General features: G+C 33.2%; 1 protein-coding gene across 1 annotated transcript in view; it reads right to left on the reverse strand.

Annotated features, from left to right (window-relative positions):
* The window catches only part of Caps2 (calcyphosine 2), a 44223-nt gene extending 27424 nt beyond the window's left edge, over nucleotides 1–16799 (reverse strand). Inside the window, 6 exon segments of the mRNA XM_076853132.1 lie at nucleotides 2013–2080; nucleotides 5683–5805; nucleotides 10192–10368; nucleotides 11719–11764; nucleotides 14138–14187; nucleotides 16698–16799. Of these exon segments, the coding sequence (XP_076709247.1) occupies nucleotides 2013–2080; nucleotides 5683–5805; nucleotides 10192–10368; nucleotides 11719–11764; nucleotides 14138–14187; nucleotides 16698–16799 (566 nt within the window).
* Nucleotides 16800–22301: the final 5502 nt, after the last annotated feature.

A 22301-nucleotide genomic window follows, 5' to 3' on the forward strand; every position in this document is an offset into this window, starting at 1 on the left:
CAAGAGGGCAAATTGAAATATATGAGGTCTCTTACAACCTAAGCTCAGAATGATGTGATCATTTATTTTGTTCATGTATAACTGGCCAGAGTAAAATCCATCCATCTAAGCTGAGTCTGGACAGCTAATCTAAAGACACATTAGTAAAAATTAAATGCTGGGTTTTTCTAAGAGAGAGAGAGAGAATTTTTTAATATTTATTTTTAGTTTTCGGTGGACACAACATCTTTATTTTATTTTTATGTGGTGCTGAGGATGGAACCCAGTGCCCCGCGCATGCTAGGCGAGCGTGCTACCGCTTGAGCCACATCCCCAGCCCAAAATGCTGTTTTTCTAAGCTCCTGAAAAAATTACTTATACTTACATATAAGCATTGTAATTTTATTATTATTGAGATGGTTTAATCACTGGATGGTTTGATCTGTCTTGTTTAATAATTTCATTCTAGCTGCTGGGTTGAGAATAAACCTATACAAGAGGCAAATGCAGACACAATAAGAGCAGTTAACAAATAAATAATCCAGGAAATAAAAGGTGATGGTTGAAACAAGGATGGTGGCAAAAGAAGGAATAAATTTATTTTGATGGTGGAACTGAAAATGTCTGCTAACAAACTGGCTATAGAATTTGAATGAAAGAGATGAGTTAAAGGCAACACCAGGATTTAGGCCTAAATAATTTCAAGAAAAGAGTTTCCATGGAGGAAAATTAAAGAGAACTGGGTTATGCAGAAGAACCCAGATTGGAAAATGAAACTGTTAAATTGAAATCTTAAATCATAGATGCATCAAGATACAGAATGTTTTTAAGGGCATGATTCTGGATGAAATCATCTGTAAGCAAATACAGAAAACATCCTAGGCAGTGCCATATTTAAAGACTGGGGAGACGAAGAAGAACCAGAAAACAATGAGGAGTGGAAAGTAGGGGGGAAAACGGTCAAGTGGGGTGAGCAAGAAGTCAAGTAGAGAAGAGAAAAAAAGTGTTCCAAAAAGAAGTAAGCTTTCAATGGAGCCAGTGTTGCTGATGGAGCAAGTAAATGAGAACTGAGAAACCACCATTTGTCTAGCAATACAGATGTGACTACTTACCTTATGAAGAGAAGTGGTACTGGTGGTAGAGGTAAAACATAAGTCAAGTCCATGGGATGATAGAGAGAGATACGTTGGAGACTATAAAAATAATTGTTTCAAAGAATTTACGGAAAAATATGCTTGTAGGATTATCATTCTTTCTGCTTCCTAAATAAACAACTTTTTCAGGTTGATCTTAAGTCTTACTTTTTCCTTGAAGAGTTCCTGCATTCGTCCAGCCTCTTCTGAAATCTTACCATATTTACAAGCTGTCATACTTTTTAGCACTGCATGTAATAGAATTTTATATAGTTTTCTAAGGAGCTTTTAAATTCTTGAAGGTTAGTCTCACAGTTTTCAAACTGCATAGGGGAACTGTGGGATATTAATTTTTAAGGGAAACAGACATTCGCCATCTTTTGCATATCATATACTATTAGCTGAAAGTAACTAACAGCTTCAACACAGGATTATGTTATTCTTTCTTCAACCACTGTGATAAAAAGCAAATATGTGAAAATCAATGTAGAATAGAAAGTGATCCTAAATGATTCTAAGATTTAAAAGATTGTTCAGTGCTTAAAAGATGTATACAACCCATTAGTAAGCAACTGTGACAATTTAAGAATGAAATAAATATATTTTCTTCTAATTTAGCAGCATTATTTTTTCATGTGGCCACAAAGTTGTTAGGAAATAGATACTTATTAAGTTGTTTAGATAAAAGTTTTTAATAAATAGAACTATTATGTATTTCTATTGGTCTAGGGGTGCTCTGAAAAAAAGTTACTAAGACACTAAGAGTACAGTGAAGACAGAGCTTGGGAACCTCTAAGTCAGCCATGCCTTGAGTGACCAGGGACATGTGTATCATGCATGAAAAAGAAATTCAATGAAAACTTTTGGAATGGATTTCTATTACGGGTTACTAACTCTCACCTAGATAAGTGGTCTATCATCATTTGCTCTGTGACGGTCTGTTTCTTCTTCTCCGCAACCACAATTTCCTGAGAAGATAAAAATAAAAACATTTTTATTGTCCATAAATCAGAACAATTAATACCAAAATCCAAAAAAAATTTAAACATTTCTAATGTTGCTCTTAAATACAGATTGTTATCCATCATTAACATACTTAAGCTTTAATTATTTATTCTTAACTTATCATTTTCTAAAAAGTAAAGCACTTAAATTTCAATTCAAATCATCAGACATTTCCAACAAGCTATGGAGTCAGAATAAAGGGTAAGAAGGCTATGACATGCCCCTCCCTCCTTATTACTCCCAATAAGACATGTCCTACCAAATGTATCTTAACCTGCTAACAGAATACCAATACAGAAACAAAAAGAGTGCAGTCTAAAACTATTCACAGTTGAAGAAGCTGAAACTGAAATAGAATCATTCAACTTTACATCAAAAATCTAAAACTGAAACAGGCACAGCTGTGCATGCCTATAATCTCAGCAACTGGGGAGGCCGAGACAGGAGGATTGCAAGTTCAAGGCCAGCCTCAGCAACTCAGCAAGACCCTAAGCAACTGAGCAAGACCCTATCTCAAAATAAAAAATAAAAAGCGCTATGGATACAGCTCAGTAGTAAAGCACCCCTGGGTTTAATTCCCAGTTAAAAAAAAAATCTAAAATATAACAAAAGAATTCCCATCTTTAAAAGGAAGATAATCTTTTCTATGTCTGTCTTATGGTTTCAGTATGAGGTGTCCCCCAAAATGTTTCTATGCCAATGGAGGAATGTTCAAAGGTAACATGTTTGAATTGTGAGAGCTGAAACCTGGTCAGTCCGTCCTAGTTTGAATGACTAGGTGGTAGCTACAGACAGGTGGGTGTGTGTAGAGGAGGTGGGTTACTGGGCCTGTGCCCTGGAAGGGTGCTTCTTCTTCCCTGTAGCCCATTTTCCACCCTCTGCCCCTCCCTCTGCTTCCTAACACTGCCATGAGCTAAGCAGCTTTCCTCCTTGGAGCTCTGAAACCATGAGCCCTAAATAAACTTTTCCTCCTCTAAGTTGTTCATGTCAGGTATTTTGGTCACAGTGAGGCAAAAGCTGACTAAAACAGTATATAATACCTTAATAGTATCTAATCAACTTTCCTCAATTACTGGTTTTATTTAACTGTCTTCATACTATTTTTTATTTTTCCAACTCATCTAAAAGCATTTTTACTACTTTTTAGGTCATATCAAATTGGAAGATTTGCAATCATTCAATTCCAATTAGAGATTACACAACTATAAACACTAAAATATTTCTTTAGGGGAAAAATAAAAGAAGTTAAAAATTAAGAGGTCAAAACAATACATGTCCTATTCTTAGAATGTAGTTACCATATCTCTATTAATACTCTAATAAAAAAAATCAACTAAGATAATGTTGTTTAAGACAGAGGCTTTGCAACTTTAGGGAAAGTGTTCAATTTAAAACTAACACAAAATATCAAGTAAAAACATATCATAAAAATAAAAAGTGAAAATTTCTATGAAACCTGGAAAAAGTGGCCACTATTATATAAACATTAACCTATAATTGAATTTAGTGTTTTTTGGTAGAAATTTAAGATGTATAGTTTACATATCCAAAAATAACAAAAATAGCTTTTATATCTTTTAATACATGACTGTTTCTATGCTATTCTCTAAGTTCATAACACACTATAATGATTTTTTATTTAATAGTAAGTTTAAAATGGCAATTAAAAAAGAAAATTATATAACCCACAGCTAAAGCAAAGAGTATTTTATAATACTTGAGGATAATTTAAAAGCAGACAGTAAAACATATTGAAATTATATCCAGAAGAGATCCACTCCAGCCAGAATGTAGATGAAAAACCCAAAACCTAGACAAAGATGAAGATTAATGACTCCCCTAGAGCCCATGCAAAGGGCCACCTTCAGTGCTAAAGTTCATGGTGGTTTTTACTTTGTAGGGAAGATTGGAACCACCCTCAGTCACATTGATTTAGAGGTCTGTGAAAGCATAAAGCAGATTAGAAACGGAAGTCACAGGAATACAAAAGAGCTGACAACACTGAAAAATGACAACAGCACCAGGAGAGGGGCATAAAAACCATAGTGTCACTACGCGTTGTTCCTCTAAGTAGCTAAAGAAGTTTGTACCTCCATCTTTAAAACACATTGTTGATCATTTCAAATGTCTGAAAAGCCTACTCATATCCACATTGCCTTGGAGAAACAAAATACATAAACAAGTACTACCGCAAAAAAGCAACTCAAATTACTTGATGGTCAATTTATATACATCACCACTAATAATGTCAATACAAAGAAAAGAAATCTACTACCACCCGGGTGGCTTTGGGTTATACCAAGAATATTACCCAATGGGTCCTAAGTATAGGTGATATCCATCTCAAATACAACTTCAGAAAATAAACCTTATTGGGGACACTATTTTGCCTCATAATTTTGTTATTTTTACAATGACCCAAGTAATACTACTAAGCATAAATATTTAAATAATAATAAGCATAGAAAACTTCATGCATGTGATTTTAATGGAAGAACTGCAATAAATTTGAGACATCCACAGACTATTAGCCTGACTGATCCAGAGATTAATTACACATCATTATCAATTCATAATATATTGATTCTAGATGACTGCAACTCAAGTTAAAAAAAAGTATATACACATACACACATATATATACACACACAATAGTTTATCTATACAATTGTATGTGTATATATATTGTGCATACATACACATATGTATATATATAGTGAATATATATATATGCATGTATATACACAGATATATGTATATATATATGTTGCATATATATGTTGTGTGTGTGTGTGTGTGTATATATATATATATATATATATATATATATATATATATATATATATTTAATGATAATGTAAAATGTAACTAGCTAAATCCATGTTGCTTTATTATTATTTGGGTTATCTAAGCCAGAGCTTTCCCATCTCGTAAGCAGGATCACAACACTCGTATTGCATTACCTTTTCAGGATGTCTAAGATACTAATCACCTGGGGTTCTAGGGGATGAGCACACTCCACCTTCAAGCAGTTTGGTCCCCTTACCATGGGATACTATAGAAATATTATACTTACCTGTGTATACCAGAACTGGTCTGAGCACCACCTATCAATCTATTTAACTGTTAAAAATACATACTCGAAAGTTAATATTGAAAGTCTGGAGTTTTGCTTCAATTTTATTAAAGAAAACATCTTTAATTCCTGGCTTTTTCCACAACTGGCAGAATCTCTGTAATGATAGTAACCTATGAATTTCAAAACAATAACTAGGCATCTATTTGAAGGGAGGATGTGATACCAAATAAGCCCACTAACATAAAAAATGGCCAATTAATATTTTGAACAATATAAACTAAATTTTTGTAAATAAAATGCAAGATGCTTTCCACAGAAAATATACCAAACATAAGTTAATCATTTATAAAAATAACAACTCAATTTATACATCAATGAATATTCATCTCAGTCCAAATTCAATTGTTGCAATCTTTCTAAGTCTGTAAACTCTTGAAGGGTAATGATCCTAATGACTTATCATATAAGAGAGTGCTGAAGCCTGACCGCATCTGATTTCCTTGCGTTGTGCTGTACATGTTGAGAGTTGTGCACATAGTCACCCTGCAAGAGGGCTTTCCTATCCAGAGTTGTGAGGTCATCCAAGCTGTTTTCTTCACCCTGTATACACTGTATAACGAAGCAATAAATGGACCATTATACACATATTTTGAATATTTGTATTTTTACAAAATAAGCAACTAGATAATGACTAAATGCCTCAGAGATTACTTTTATAGGAGTTTTATAGTACAAACTATGACAATCTGATTGCCTCTCTTTGAATCCAGCTCTTCTACTTTATCTTTGTGCCTCGGTTTACTCAGATAAAATAGGAACAATAGTAACTACTTGACCAAAAAGATTAAATGAGATGGTACATGCCCAATTCTTATAAAGAGTACCTGACAAGCCAAGTGCACTGGCACAAACCTGTAATCCCAGAGTCTCAGGAGGCTGAGGCAGGAGGATCACAAGTTCAAAGCCAGCCTCAGCAAAAGCAGGGCTCTAAGCAACATAATGAGACCCTGTCTCTAAATAAAATACAAAATAGGGCTGGAGATGTGGCTCAATGGTAGAGTGCTGCTGAGTTCAATCCTTGATACCCAGCCACCGCCCCCCGAAAAAAATTACCTGACAAACTAAACATTAAATAAGAGAATTATTTTAACTATTACTGTCCATGTTGAGTTATTGTGAAATTAATAAATTAAATTCAGAAACAAAATACTAAAATACAGTGGTATTCTCTAAGGTAAAGAATTCTTTGGGATTGTCAAAAAGACAGAACGACAAATTTTTATATGAATATGAGATGTACTTATAATGTCTTAACTAAAAAAAAAGTTTCATTATGACAGCAACTTGTCAAAAACTTAACAAACTTCAAGAATTTTTATCCTATGGATTATTCTTACTTTAGATCTTCCAAAGATCACACTTCAACTTCATACTCTGCTCTTTCTTCATGACCTTTGGTGACTACATGAAATTTTATTACATATGTGCTCATAATTTATTGCCTGTGTCTTCTATTATAATCTCCATGAGGTCAGGAACTTTTGTCAATTTTATTGCTGTATCTCTGGTGCCAGAAAAGCATTTACTACTGGGAAATCAATGTATGAGAATATTGAATAGTCTTATTTATTTAACTGCCAATATAATTCTTTTCCCTAAATAATGATTTATTTAAATGGGCACCAAAAAATGCTTAGCATTAGACAAAATAAACAAAGTAATTTAGTAGATACATTTTAGCATAAGCAATGCTCTGCATTGTGTTAAAAAAAATCTTTTTAAAGAATTTTTTCACCTTGTTTTTAACAATTTACAAAAGGAAAGCAGTGAGTGATATTTCTACTTGATGCATCAAATTTAACCTCCCCAAACCATACTTCCAAATAGTCTTTCCTCAACTCTACTGAAGGTCAACTGCTTAGGCCAAAGGCTCAGAGGAATTTTTTAATTTTAAAGTATTTAATTGATAAAACTGTGTACATTCAAGGAATATGATGTGATGATTAGCTATATATATACATGTGTAATAATTACCACAACCAAACTAATTAATTAATGCATCCATCATCACAAATAGATATGCACACAGGTGTGAAAACACTGAAAATTTCAAACAAATTGAAAAGTGAAAAATACAATATTAGTAACTATAGTTACCAACATTACAATAGTTTCCCAGAATTTATCATATAAGTGAAATTTTGTACCTTTTGACCAACATCTCCCCATCTCCCTGGCAACCACATAAGCAAGCACATAGAGCCCTTGTCTTTCTGCTCCTGGCTTATTTTAATTAGCATAGTGTCCTGCATATTCATTCATGCAAAGCCATTCTTGCTCTTCCCTATCTCTCAAGCCTACAACCCATCTGTAGCCAATCTTCTTAGCCCCACCTTAGCCAAAATCTGAAGTCATGAGACCACCTCTTATCCAGTTCTGTTGCTACCACCGCCCAGATCCAAGTCATCATCTTTATATCCTGCCTGGATTACTGTAACAGTCTCCCAAAGGTCTTCCTGTTTCCAAGGTTGCCATATTCTCAATTAAACCCTTTCTCAACAGAACTAAGCAGTTTACTGCCTCAGAGTGAAAGGGCAAAGTCCTTACCTGTAAGGAGCTACTGTGATCTGGCTTCCAGGCTCCCTTTAACTCTCTGCCCAGTCTCCTCCCAACTCTTCCAGCTCTCCTTCTTCCTCTGACCACATTCTGCTTCTCAAGATTTCTTAAACCATCTACTCCTACCTCATGAGTTTCTACTGACTGGTTGGCTTCCGTCTCTCAGGGAGAGCTAAAATTCTATCTTATGGAAAAGGTCTCCCCTGCTGACCCTAAACAAATTACTACCCCATACCTACAGCCTGGCTCTCCCTATTCTCTTCTATTCATAGCTCTTATTATGACCATCTGTGATGCAAAAATGGGCTGGTTGGTTATGGAATGCATTGATTGATTATGTTTTCTTCTTACTATCTCTTTCCAGTAGGAAATAAGTTCTATAACAGCAGAAATTTTTGTTTGTTTTATTCCCCTATTCCCAGAACAGTTTCTTGCATATAGTTAAAACATTCAATAAATTCAATAACTATTTGTGGAAATAAAAAAAAAACAATACATTAATGAATTAAATCATTTCTATGGCCAAAAGGCATTTGTCTTTTAAAAATCTTATGAAAAAGATATATCTAACATGATTAATAAATACAATTAATGAATTAATATGATTTTGTTAAAGTTGAAATTTAATAATTTCCATATTTTATTTAAAGATGTTTCAATATTTCGGATAATATATACATGCACACATGAGTGTACATTTTCAGTAGCAAAAAAATTGGGTAACTAGAAATTCACCACCATTTTATACTAAGTGGTAATAAAACTCAACAAAAGAAATTTGGCATTAGAATCAAGTTCCAACTGATGATTTGTCAACTTGTGTATCAGCCTGATAAGTCAGTACCTATGGCCTTATGTTAACGCCCTGGATCCTAAATACATCTAACCTTAACTTTTCTTCCTCAATAAAGAAAATCAATTTACATGTTCCTTTCTGCTCTAAAAAGAGGGGACCACATTTCTAAAATCAAGGACTTCTATTTCCAGACATCACAATGTTAACTCATTTAATTGTAGAATTTATCAATAACTCATTTATATAATAGTCTTGATAATCACAGTACTACACATTTTAAAAGACCTTTTGTTTATAATAGCTCTTTTGCAAAAAAACCAAAAATGTGTTAAATAATTTCACCCTTTTAATGTATGTTTTAAAAAAATCAAAGAAGTCAAACAACATCTTATCTAGGCAGAAAATACACATAGATTGGCTTCTGTAAAATATCCATTCTAGGTAAACATTTATCAATCATATAGAGAGATTTGCAAATAATATTTGTTCCTCTCAAACAAAAAGTAAACAAGTGTCCTCATCTGAACTTGTGTTCCAAGAAATTAAAGTTTCACTTTAAAAATATTTTGAACTATTTTTCTGCCACTCAATAGAGCATGTGCTTACAGAAACCTACAGTCCCAGCATATTTACAGTGATCTTAATATTACACTTTGCAAATAATACAAGGCTGCTTGGTAAAGGTTGTGAAACTATCCTATAATAATATTATAAATATCAACTGATAATGTTTGCATATGTTTAGGTCTGGAAATTTGTTTTATGATAAAAAGCAACAAATAATTTCATTAATTTTGTTATTCTTTCACCTAAACATGATTTATTTAGTCCTAGATAGTTCATACATGGATTAAAAAAATAGTTGCAATGCCACACCTACTTATAAATTTCCATTTTTTTTAACCTATGGAAAATAAGCAAGTAAAACCATTAAACTTCCAAAAATACATAATTATTATAGAAGGTTAACTAAATTAAAAATCATATCCAAATATTCTCTTATTTTTGGCCTGTAGTACCATAAACTGTTTTCAAGCCTTCCCAAAAATAAAGATTGACTTCCTGAATGTTTATGAAATACCATTAAGCTTATCACGTTTAATTTGCTCTTATATCCATAAATGTGAATTTTTACCTAATAAATATTAATGAAAGCATAACAATTTCAGCAATTTGTAAGGTTAAAAAAAATCTAAAAATGAGGCAAAAGTCAGTCAGGAAATAATGGCAGTTTTAGAATAAAATAGGTCCCTATATATTCTGAGGTTTCAACTTTAAAACTTAAAGACTATACTCCCACAGAATATATATATGCACATACATATTCTTACTCCATTCTCAAAGCAAGTAAAAAGCTTCTAACAGAAAAGATAACTCTAGATAAGGTTAGAATTTCTGCATTCAGAAAATGGGATAATAACCCATTATGTTATATAGAAAAAGCTAGCTAATATAGGTAAAGTAATTACAATAATATTGGGCTGGCCTACTGAGACAAATGTTGGCTATTGTTAGAAAGAAATTTCTATAACCCATGAATTATTTGCTTTAAATTTTAAATTTTAAGAACTCTCACGTATTACCTTTTCATCAATCTTGTTTCTTGAAGACTGTTGATGTATGATATTTGATTTTGTCTTTTCTGAACTTCTCTGACTATATTGTGTATATCCCTCTTTCATTTCAGTTTTATATGGTTGATATTTTAGCTTGTATTTGCCTGTTGGTGATGGCAAATTTTCAGGTATTATGTCCTGTTCCTAGAGGTAAAAAGAAAAAAGTCTGTTGTTCTCAGAAAAAAATAAATTACTATAACTAAATTTGCTTATTGATATTAACAGGTGTACCATTTACCTCACCCTTTATGTTTAAGAAATGGACCATTATAACCTATGGTCTAAACAAAGATGATATTTAAGAACCTTGAGCTTGTATGGCATCGCTGACCAATAAGAGCCAACAGAACTGCTCAGAATGAGCATTTGAATACCAATAATCTTACACTTGATTTCACAGCTGAAGGTCAATCCTGGTTTCAAAAGAATTTGAGAGAAGAAAAAGAAACTTTTCCTTCTTCTGACAAGTTTTAGGTAGACACTTTTTTTGAATTCCATTGTCAATCATGTCTTCCAAAATAGTTACAGGAATTGGAGATCACGAATGCTGAGAAGCACTGACTGCCATTTCTGAAATATTGAGATATTCTGCCTTCTGATATTATTTGATTCCATGCTACGTTTTCATGGGAATGAGAGACAATAGATAAGAGGAACCAGTGGATAAGAGGAACCAAAAAGAAGTTTTAAGCAAATACAAGGGCATACAGATTGATCCAGAGAGGCATAGACATTTCAAAAGGAAAATATAAACCAGTGCATTCCTTGAAAATTATTAAGGATATCCAAATTTAACTCAGGAAAAAAAAAAGGGATGAGGCAAAACTTAAGGACAAAATCTGTAACAACATACAAATTAGGATACTTATGCAGTTTTCAAAAATGAGACTGAGAAGAGCATGAATAGAACTAGCTATATGATGGAGATATGCAAAGACAGAAAGGTAAATACTATTCATAGAATAATACTAGTCAGAACCTGCATTCACAAGATATTGTTTAAAATGTAAACATGCCCCAAGGAGAAACATTGGATTAAGTATAGTTATTTATGTACTCCATAGTATTCTAGTAGCCTGATGTATTAGAATATAGCTGTATTTTACCAATTTTACAAAAGAAAATTTTAAAATGTCATTCCAATGTGTGAAAAAATATAAAACAAACTAAATTATTTTACCATCATTATTGTTTGAGATTTTCAAACAAAAATTTCTGGATCAAATACGGTGCTAATAATGCATGCTATAATTCTTAAAATTAGTAATAAGCAAATATATACTAAACAGTTCATTTAGATGATGCTGAGCATATGGTATTTGACCTGGTGAGACCCAACCAAGAGCCTTTGGTGGGTTAAAATGATTATGCACCATATTAAGTGGAACATATGAAAAATCATCCTAAAAAATAAAATTTAATTGTATTTTAGTATATGCTATGTGTAATATAGTGGTCAAGTGTTTATTATGTTAAATAGGAAGTAAAAATTACCTCATCATCAGAGCTCACAAGGCTTCCCAAATCAAGTGGTGGGACCCTGAAAAAAATAAGCATATATCTTATAACTTTTTCAAATGAAACTTTGATAAATGCAAATCACATATGTTAGATCACATATAAAGCCACACTGAAACTAACAGTATTCTGGCTCCCACCAGATTGTGATTATCTTTTGTTAAATGTACAGGGATTTTTCAGCTGATGGTTAAATGTAGTCAATATTAAAAATAAAATTATATAAATTTGTGATTAAATAAATTATGTTAAGAACAAAGGTAATAAATACTCAAAGTTCATCGGTTCCTAATGATTTCACTGGACTATACACTCCAGAGGCTCTGTGTACTCTTGTATCTCTATTGTGATATAATTGTGCCCAACTTTACAACTTTGCATTTACTGATTTGACATGGAAAGTCTAAAATCAGTCATGATGAAATAGGCAAATGCTATGACTCAGGGCTTGATTTATTACTTTGTTGATTTCTGAGACTTGAAAGTATGGTGGAGAAAATGTTAATAATGCGGATGAAACTAAGAGTGCATCATGTCCACAGCTGTCAAATAGTGAATAACAAAAAATTATTTCTATATTCAATATTATTGATTTTACCAGGAAATAACTCATATCATTTTATAATGAAGAAAAATAGCCTGAAAAATCACTTTAGTTCACATGGAACTACAATGGTTCATCATAGTGAAAACAGGTTGGCTACAGATAGAGTTCAATAAAAAACAATGAAAGTATTCTGTGATCAACAATTGGCTAACTGGACACTACAATAAAGAGTTATATGTTTTACTAGCATTTTTAAACTTCTTGCTACGTATACCTCTTATCATTAAGTTATAATAAACTTAAAAATACACTTAAATTTATTGATAATAAAAAAGTAAAGAAAATTTATAGTAAACTTGTAATATACTTTTGGAACACCAGTCGTTAAATATTTACTAGCATATAATTGACTACTGCTTCCCACATATTCAGTACCTTGTATCTTAGTACTCAATACCTTGTATCTGAACATAATTCTTTATGTCCAGATAAGCAGACAGATATCTACTAGGTAGAACCACATGAAATTATAGATATTGGCTCATTTTAAATGTAAAATACAAAACATAAATTAATGTATTCTAAACCAAAACTCAAATTTTAATAAGTTTGTTTAAGTTGTAATATACCTCAAAATAAGATTAGAGCATGGGTATATTTACCATTAAGTTAAATTTGACTATACCAATTATAAAAATAAAAATGTTATATATTTCTTTCACAAATTCATTTAGTGAATTATTTGTTATTTATGGAGTCATAAATTATTTAACTTTTATGATTTTACATCTCAATTAAAAATAAACTGAAATTTTAAAATAGCATAATAAAAATGAATTTTTTTTAAATTTTTATTATTGGTTGTTCAAAACATTACATAGTTCTTGACATATCATATTTCATACATTTGATTCAAGTGGGTTATGAACTCCCATTTTTACCCCATATACAGATTGCAGAATCACATCGGTTACACATCTACTGTTTTACATATTGCTATATTAGTGTCTGATGTGTTCTGCTGCTTTTCCTATCCTCCACTATCCCCCCTCCCCTCCCCTCCCCTCCCCTCTTCTCTCTCTACCCCATCTACAGTAACTCATTTCTCCCCCTTGTTTTTTTCCCTTTCCCCTCACTTCCTCTTATATGTAATTTTGTATAACAATGAGGGTCTCCTTCCATTTCCATGCAATTTCCCTTCTCTCTCCCTTTCCCTCCCACCTCTCGTCCCTGTTTAATGTTAATCTTCTTCTCATGCTCTTCCTCCCTGCTCTGTTCTTAATTGTTCTCCTTATATCAAAGAAGACATTTGGCATTTGTTTTTTAGGGATTGGCTAGCTTCACTTAGGATAATCTGCTCTAATGCCATCCATTTCCCTGCAAATTCCATGATTTTGTCATTTTTTAGTGCAGAGTAATACTCCATTGTGTATAAATGCCACATTTTTTTACCCATTCATCTATTGAAGGGCATCCAGGTTGGTTTCATAGTCTAGCTATTGTGAATTGTGCTGCTATGAACATTGATGTAGCAGTATCCCTGTAGTATGCTCTTTTTAGGTCTTTAGGGAATAGGAATTTTCTTAATAAATAAATATTTTACCTTTTTCAGGAAAATATAAAAATAATATTAAAGACAATAAAACAAAAGAAGTTTTACTCATAATCCTACCATTCTATCACAAGATGATTTTGGCATAATAATTTTTAAAACTTCCATATACAAATAGGTTTTTCTGTAGTTCCCAAACATAGGTACACACATAATTTTTCTTTCATTCTTAACTTGGCAAGGCATCATAAATATTTGCCCATTAACCAATTCAAATGTAAAGAAATATTACTTACATAGGTGGGTAGGGATTCGGAGTTGCCCATGATCTGGAAACCCATCCTTGCTTTAATTTAAAAATAAAAATTAGAATCAGTATGCATATACTCTTTATGTTTTAAATGACAAGCAATGTATCAATGCAAAACTAATTATAATTTCTTTCAATAAACTCTCTATAAAAATACTTACTAAGCTCTTCCTTGCTGTCTATGAGGCATAGATAAAACAATATATGCAAGACAATTATTACCCAATAGCACTGTCTGTCGGTTAGAGAAGACATCACTCAAACAATAACAAGAAAAATAAGTCTATGACAGAGCAACTGTGTAGCAAGTGTACCCATCCTACTCTAGGGAATTAAGGAAATTTTTGCAAACCAGAAAGCAACCCTTAAAGGGAGTTCTGAAGAATGAAGAGATAGCCAGATGAAAAGAAAAGGGAAAAAACCACTTCCACCAAAACCAACTTACTGCTAAAATGTTATCTAACCGGGTGTTTTTTATAATATTGATAGAAGCATGGGCTGTTATATTCAAGACTGAAATTTATGACTATAATTTACCATCAGAGTGGTGGAAATGGCAAAATTCTAAAAGGATCATTTAAATAAAAAAATAAACATGTAATAGAGGCATAAAGGTATCATGTTAATTTAAATCCCCTTGCCTAACCTGGGATCTGAACAACTTTTCATGTTCTTATCTCTATTTATCTGTTATTAGTGTTTCTAATGATGATACTTGTACTAATAAGTATCAGATTTTTTTTTAAAGAGCTTACATGTTCTCATTTTTTAAATACTATTCTTCTTAAAACACTCCAGAAATAGCACCTAGTAATTAGGCTTCAACTATATTGACACCTGGCTAATAAACTGTAAGAACAATCTGGGATTAATTTAAAAAAACAAAAAAACAATAGTTCAAGATAAGCATAAACATGTCCCCTAACTCTACCACTAGATATAGTTAATAAGACATAAGGCAGGTTTTATTTTTCAGAAAAAGGTAATTACAGAAGCTATTATTTTCAGAATTAAAACATTGAGATCTTCCTAATAATTAACCAGGGGTGGGGGAACCCTGAAGTTTCCATAATCTGATAACCAAGTAATCAGTGGAAAAGGCTGTGATATCATGCTTCATATTTTAACTAGTGAGAAGGGCTTCGACCCAAATTATCAATGACTTGAAATTTTAAACTATAAAATAGTAAACTATAAGAACTCCAAAGCATTCACCCATTCATATAAGGGAGCTGGTTTAACCTAAACTAAAGATCACAGGTCTTGAAGTCAGAACTAGAGTTCAAAGTACTGGCAAGTCACTTAATCTCTAGAAATCTGAGTTCTTGCATATCTAAAAGCAGCAGGCAAATAATAGTGCCCACCTCTAGGGTTCACGGTTTGATTTATATGTTATTCAGACTTTTATTATGGTCAATGATAATCAGTAGGTATTCAGTATCTATAATAAAAATAGCAAAGAGATGTGTATCACTTTCATATACCTTTAAATTAAATGTGCCATTTATCCAATTCCATGTGGATGCAGGGACAAAGTAACTTTAAGATTTCACTTAATTAATTGATGAAATCTACAACAGTGATATCTGAAGGCTGAGAAGAATAAAGGTCCTAATAATAAAAGCCTGGATTCTCTTCCTGCATTGCTAATAGAAAATGTAATATTCTACAAAAATTTTAATTTTGGTTTAAATATAAAAATTGCAAGTTGGATATTTGTACTTCTATCCTTTTGAGGATGCAGTCATCAGGACCCTGCTTCCCTTCTCCACCTTTTTTGCAAATCAAACGCTAATTCTAGTGCATACAGATGTCATTCTTCACTGAAACCTTCTCTACCTTTGCCAAACCCCTCTTCTTTCTGTCTTTATATTTTTGTAGCTATTTCTTTAGTTGAATTTAACACTCGGAATCATAAATCTTAAGATTAACTACAGGATCATTTATTACATCTCATTTATTGTTGGGTCTTTAGCACCTCGCATTGCACTAAACACATCATAAATAAAAAAATAAGATTCAAAAGAATGTAGTCACAGAGAGTCTATTTTAAATAAACCTAGTGTGCATTTTTAAAAAGTTTGGTTTATGATCTTCTAAAACTTCCTCTGAATATAAATTATACTATATATTATATAACCACTAAACACATTTTTAGAGTTTTTAATAATATAGAAAATGCATTTTAAAAGTAACATAAAATTATATTTGTAGTTTGCAATAGTGTACCAATTATACATAAATCCATCAAAATGTAATAGGGCACATACTCATGAAGGAAATATTGATATGTTCTTCTCTCTACTATTGCTTCTTTCTCTTAGACTTTTTATAGACAAGTGGATAATTTTTAAATAACAATAATAAAATGATAAGCATTATTTTTTAAAAAAAAACTCAGTGAGTTTTCAAGTAATAATTAACTTCAATTTTGGTGGTTCCATTGTCCAAATCTAGGAAACATTAGTCATCAAAGCATGAAGAAAGGACTCATAAAATTATTTAGTGAGTCATCATGAAAGAGGAAAACTAGATTATTTACATACTTGTAGTGGCTTCTTTCTTCTCAAGAGTAGCTGAGATTGGCTCCTAGGAGAAGTAGCCACTCCTTTTACCTCCAAATCCATTCAAGTTCCCGTATTTTTCATGCAGTATTCTGGTTTTTTCAAAAAGGCAAAACAAATGTAAAATGATAATGCCTATCTAGTTTTAAATAAGTCATACAACTTACATAATAATACTTCATAGAAAGAAATCATATGGTCAATCACTTTTACTTCTTTCATCAGAATCATATTTGTATAGGGCAATTACATTATACCCTGTGGTAGTCTGCTCCCAAAGAGATCCCCATTGAAATGTCTGGACTCTAAATATGTACCTTACATGGCCAGAAGGACTTTTCAGATTTGATTAAGAATTTTGAGATGGAGAGATTTTCTTCTACTATCTGGTAAGCTCAATGTGACCCCCTTCATGTCCTTATAAGGGGGGGGGGGGAGATTACAGTGAACAGAAATGTAAGGATGGAAGCATAGATCAGAGAGGAACCACAATGCTCTATGGCTGGCTCTGGAACTAGCTCTAGGATGCAGGGAGAGGTCACAGACAGCTTCCAGAAGGCAGAAGAGACTAAGAATGGTTTGTCCCCTGAAGCCTCCAAAAGGAACAGCTCTGTTGACCACAGTGGTTTTAGATCCTTTAGGCTCATTTTGTACTCTGACCTCAAGATGTGTAAAAGAATACATTTATGTTGCTTTGAGCGACTAGTCTGTGATAATTTTTTTTACAGTAGTAATAGCATACTGGATATCTCTCTTATCCACACAATGAGACATATGTTTATTCAGTCATTTACCCATTTCCCAAAGCTTGGTGGATTTTCCTTGTGTCAGAGTAGGCTGATGAAAATATTTTTAGCAAACAGTACTCTTTACTTAATACAAAGAATCAAATAGAATGAATGATCCAATTAGTAACTATGTGGTAACTATGTTTGCAAAAGACCATTGAAAATAATCAACTTTCAAATACATACAAAATAAAATCAGATTAATATATCTGTCAAAAAAAATTGTGTGTATTTTAGTTTGTAATTCACCTTTATTTTACCAGTGTAATTTAAGAATTCATTCATACTTTTTTATCATTAAATTTGGATTTATTTTTATAGCAAACTATTTTTATTTGGTTTTTTTAAAAGAAAGGTAGTATGGCATAGTGCCAGCTTGAGTTAGATAAATTGTATTAAAATCCTGATTTTTGCTATTTTCACATAATTTAAGCTTGGGTAAGAACTTAATTTCTAAGCCAATGTTCCTAATGTATAAAATAAATTTACAACTTACTCATTAGCATCTTTCTCATTTTGATGGAATAAAGTAACATTCAATAGATGAAAACTATGGTTATTATTAAAATTGTGCTTTTATTTCAGGCCCACTACATTTTTCTTATCTAAAATCTCAGTTCCTTTCTAACTCATCTGTGTGGTTTTCTTTCACCCTTAAAAACTGTTGGCTTAAGATTGAAATTTTACTTTTTTTTTTTTTTTTTTTAGTTGTAGTTGGACACAATATTTATTTATTTTTATGCGGTACTGAGGATCAAACCCAGCACCTTGCACAGGCTAGGTGAGCACACTACCACAGAGCCACAACCCCCCTGTAATTCTATTCTTAAGAATACAATAGATGAATGGATAAAGAAAATGTGGTATATATATTCAATGGAATATTACTCAGCTTTAAAGAAGAATGAAATTATGGCATTTACCAGTAAATGGATGGAGTTGGAGAATATCATGCTAAGCAAAATAAGCCAATCCCAAAACAACAAAGGCCAAATATTTTCTCTAATATGAAGATGCCAATTCACAATAAGGGGGTGGGGAACACTAGAGAATAGAGTTACCTTAGATTAGGTAGAGGGAAGTGAAGGGAGGGGAGGGGAGGGGATGTGGGGATAAGAAGGATAGTAGAACAAAACAGACATTATTACTTTATGTATATATATATGACTCCATGACCAATGTGATTCTACAACATGTACCCTCAGAAAAATGAGAAATTACATCCCATCTATGTATGATATATCAAAGTACATAAATGCATTCTACTGTCATGTATAACTAGTTAAAACAAATAAATTTTTTTTTTAAAAAAAGTAAATTCAAGCTGGGCATCTTGGCTCAAGCCTGCAATCCCAGTGGCTCAGAAGACTGAAGCAGGAGGATCATAAGTTCAAGGTTAGCTTCAGCAACTTAGAGAATTCCTAAGCAACTTAGTGAGATATGCTCTCAAAATCAAAAGAAAATAAAAAAGAAATGGGGATGTATCTGAGTGGTAAAACACCCATGGGTTAAATTCCCAGAGCCAAAAAAAAAAAAAAGAGAGAGTAAATTCAAAATTTATCAACCAAGAGTACACATATCCTAAAAATATCACAAATCATCTGATTATAGGAGTATTTTCTCCTATAATACTGCAAATGACTTTCTTTTCAGAGTTATCTTTCAAAAAGAATCAACTTTTTAAAGTTGTTATTTGTTTGTGTTGTGTGGGTGCTCCCCACCCCCATGGGTAGTTTGTTTAATAGCATCACAAAAGTTATCCTATTTGCTAACAAATCCAAGTTGAGACTACACTGAGAAGTCAGCTAAGTGATTTTCTCCACTCATTTTCTTATTTTTCTCCCAGCCTCTCAACTTTGTACTTTAATAATTATCACAGCCAGTTCAAATCACTATTGGTCATCTTAAATCGCTACAATTCATTTGCATAGTAATAAAACTGGAAAATTTAAACCTTCAAATATCCTGTTTCTCCTAGTCCCTGTGCTTCCCCAGGAACCACAGTCATCACTCTTCATTGTAATTAGCTTATTTCATTTCTCTAATAAACTGTCATGACCACAAAGTTTGATATCTCTTGCCCTTAGTATAACATAGGCACCTAGCAAATATCTACTTAGTTAATAAATAAGTTAGTGCACCACCAAATACCTGTACATATTTTAAAGATATTCTTAGGTTAGTTGCACTTCTCTGAATCTAGTTATGACAATCATAATGCCAACATATAAATCCTGTCTTCAAGCAACTGGATAAGGTGTTTGAATGGAAGCTATTATTCATAACAATTATTACTCAATATCGAACTGTAAGCCTCATAAAGGCAAGGACTACTACTGGTTTTATTTAACCTTATCTCAGGACCTAGCAGAAAGCCTAGAAAATAGTAAGAACTTAGTATTTGTTGCATAAGTTAATTCAGTTAATTCAGATACAAGTTAATTCAGAATTACATAACTTAAAAATAATTAATTCAGATACAGTAAGAGTGTTCAAAAGGCAGTGCCATCACACATGGAACACTGGCATCTACAAAATTAGAGCGTTCAGGTCACCAACACCCTGTTTGGAGATTTGACCAGGACTTCAAAGGTAAAACAGCCCAGCTTTCTGATTTTCAAAATGAGCAAACTGATACCTGGAAAAGTGAATCTTACTTTGCCAAATTGTTTGCCAGTTATTGCAGAGCCTGAATTCCTAAGAAGGTTTCAGACTTCTTCACAGTACTAAACTATGCTGGTACATACAGATACTAGTTGCATCAGAGAGGAATTTTGCTGCTGGAACTACAGAACACCAAAAACCTAAACTTGGGGACCCAAGAATCAGCATTTCAAACAAATGGCTGGGAATCCATCTTTGGAATGCATACTGAGGCAGATGGGTGGGGATTGAATAGGAGTTGGCAGGAAGAGGGAAGAGTACTTTTGAATGGCTTTGGTCCCCACTCAAACTGCTACAAGTTATAAGATGTTTTTGCTAGCATGTAATAAGTGTTGTTGACTAGCGTCTTTGATGCAGCCCAAAAGAATTGAACTCATCTCCCACTTCCCTCACTTTTAACAAGGATTATTTCCAATTCCAATTATCATCATTTCTCTCTTGGTTGTTGGTGGCTATTAAGTTGCATATGCAAAATCAGAACACAATAGAAAGCAAAGAATAAACTGATCTACTCCAGGAGAGAAGGAAGAGATTCGTCAATACAATTCAGTATTTCAGCTCCAGGAGGGTAGAACTAAGTCTTTCTTGGATCCCAGGTGATAACTGACGCTGGTATCTGAAATTCAACTTGAGGTCATTGTTAATGTGAAACAAAGTACAGCAATCTTCCTTTCCCCAACATCACTGCCCTCTCCCCACAGTTAAATTATACTTCAGAGCACCTGCAGTGAACCATAAGAAATTCCTCATCCAGTTCCATCTGGGAATCATGAAGAGGCCAGCCTGACTTGACCTAACAAGTTCAGTAAAGCCCAGATCCGGACCAGGAGGGCTGGAAAAGGCATAAACTAGGGAGATTCCCCCAGAACCCATTCCGGCGGCGGTGTCAAACAGCACTGGCTGGAAGGGGCAGGTCCCTGGAGAGGCGACACAGCAGGCCAGCGTCTGCAGGTTGCCCGGCAACAGGCGCCTCCACTGAGGCCTCTAACTGTCGTCTTTTGCTTCCAAGCGGAAAGACGGTCATCAGCCCGCCTCTTTAGCTCCTTGCATGCCAACTGTCGCCCCCCAAATGTGTCTGCGGTACCTTCGCTGCGCGGGCCTGCGCCCCGAAATTCCGCTGGGCAACCTTACCCCGCAGTACGAAGTGCATTGGCTGGAAATCTTCTTAGGCCCCGCCAGCGCCACACCAGGGACCCGCTCCGGGAGCCCTTAAACCCAGGCGGGGAGCTGGAACGGACTCACTCCCAGCGCTTCTCCCGCGCAGGGAGAGCGCCAAGGCCCGGCCTGGATCCGCCGCAGTTGTGCGATTAATTGAATAGAATTTTATTTAATATATTTCTTAGGTAACTACATTTTATGCTCAGCGCCCAGATCTGCTGTCAAGGAGCTTGCAATTATTCAAAAAGACAATATTTCAGAATAACATTATAGAGCAGTATAGATATTAAACAGATTTGGATATTAATTTACATTTACATTTCACATTTATTAATTTACATTACATTTCACATATATGTTGCATGTGTGTGCGTGTATATATACATATATTCTATCTAATATGTAAAATTGCATTTTAAAATGTTGGTGTAACCGAAAGGGTACAGGCCTAGAAATCAGGAAACCTCATTTTATTTTTTACCGTACTAAAATTTTAGCCTCACTCTGTACACAATGTCTTTGAGCATCAACTCCTTACTCATAAGGTGAAAAACTGGTTTCATATATCATTAAGGTTCCACTCCAATATAATGTACCACAGCTTTCCTAAATTACACAGCCAAATGTCAGATACCCAAATTAAAATTACGATGTTATGAAGCCTAATCTAATTCCCTTTGCACAAAATCATGTTGTTGTTGTTTTTTGTAATCTTTAGTATCTTTTCAAAATTAGCACCCCTCAAAATATGTATCCAAATTTACAAATTGAAGGCATTTTTAGAGTAAAAATATACATATATTTTGAAAACATTAAAATAGTAAAATTGATGGATATAACATAATCACTCCATTTCTTCTCTACACTCCATAAAATTCATCCACCCATTACCCGAAAGAAAGAAAAACAAAAATCAACTGTTAAAAAATTAAACAGAAACAAAAAACTAAACTTTTAAAAAATGACTGAAAAACTA

Source organism: Callospermophilus lateralis, chromosome 4 (genome assembly GCF_048772815.1).
Source record: "Callospermophilus lateralis isolate mCalLat2 chromosome 4, mCalLat2.hap1, whole genome shotgun sequence".
In the NCBI taxonomy this organism is placed as follows: Eukaryota; Metazoa; Chordata; class Mammalia; order Rodentia; family Sciuridae; genus Callospermophilus; species Callospermophilus lateralis.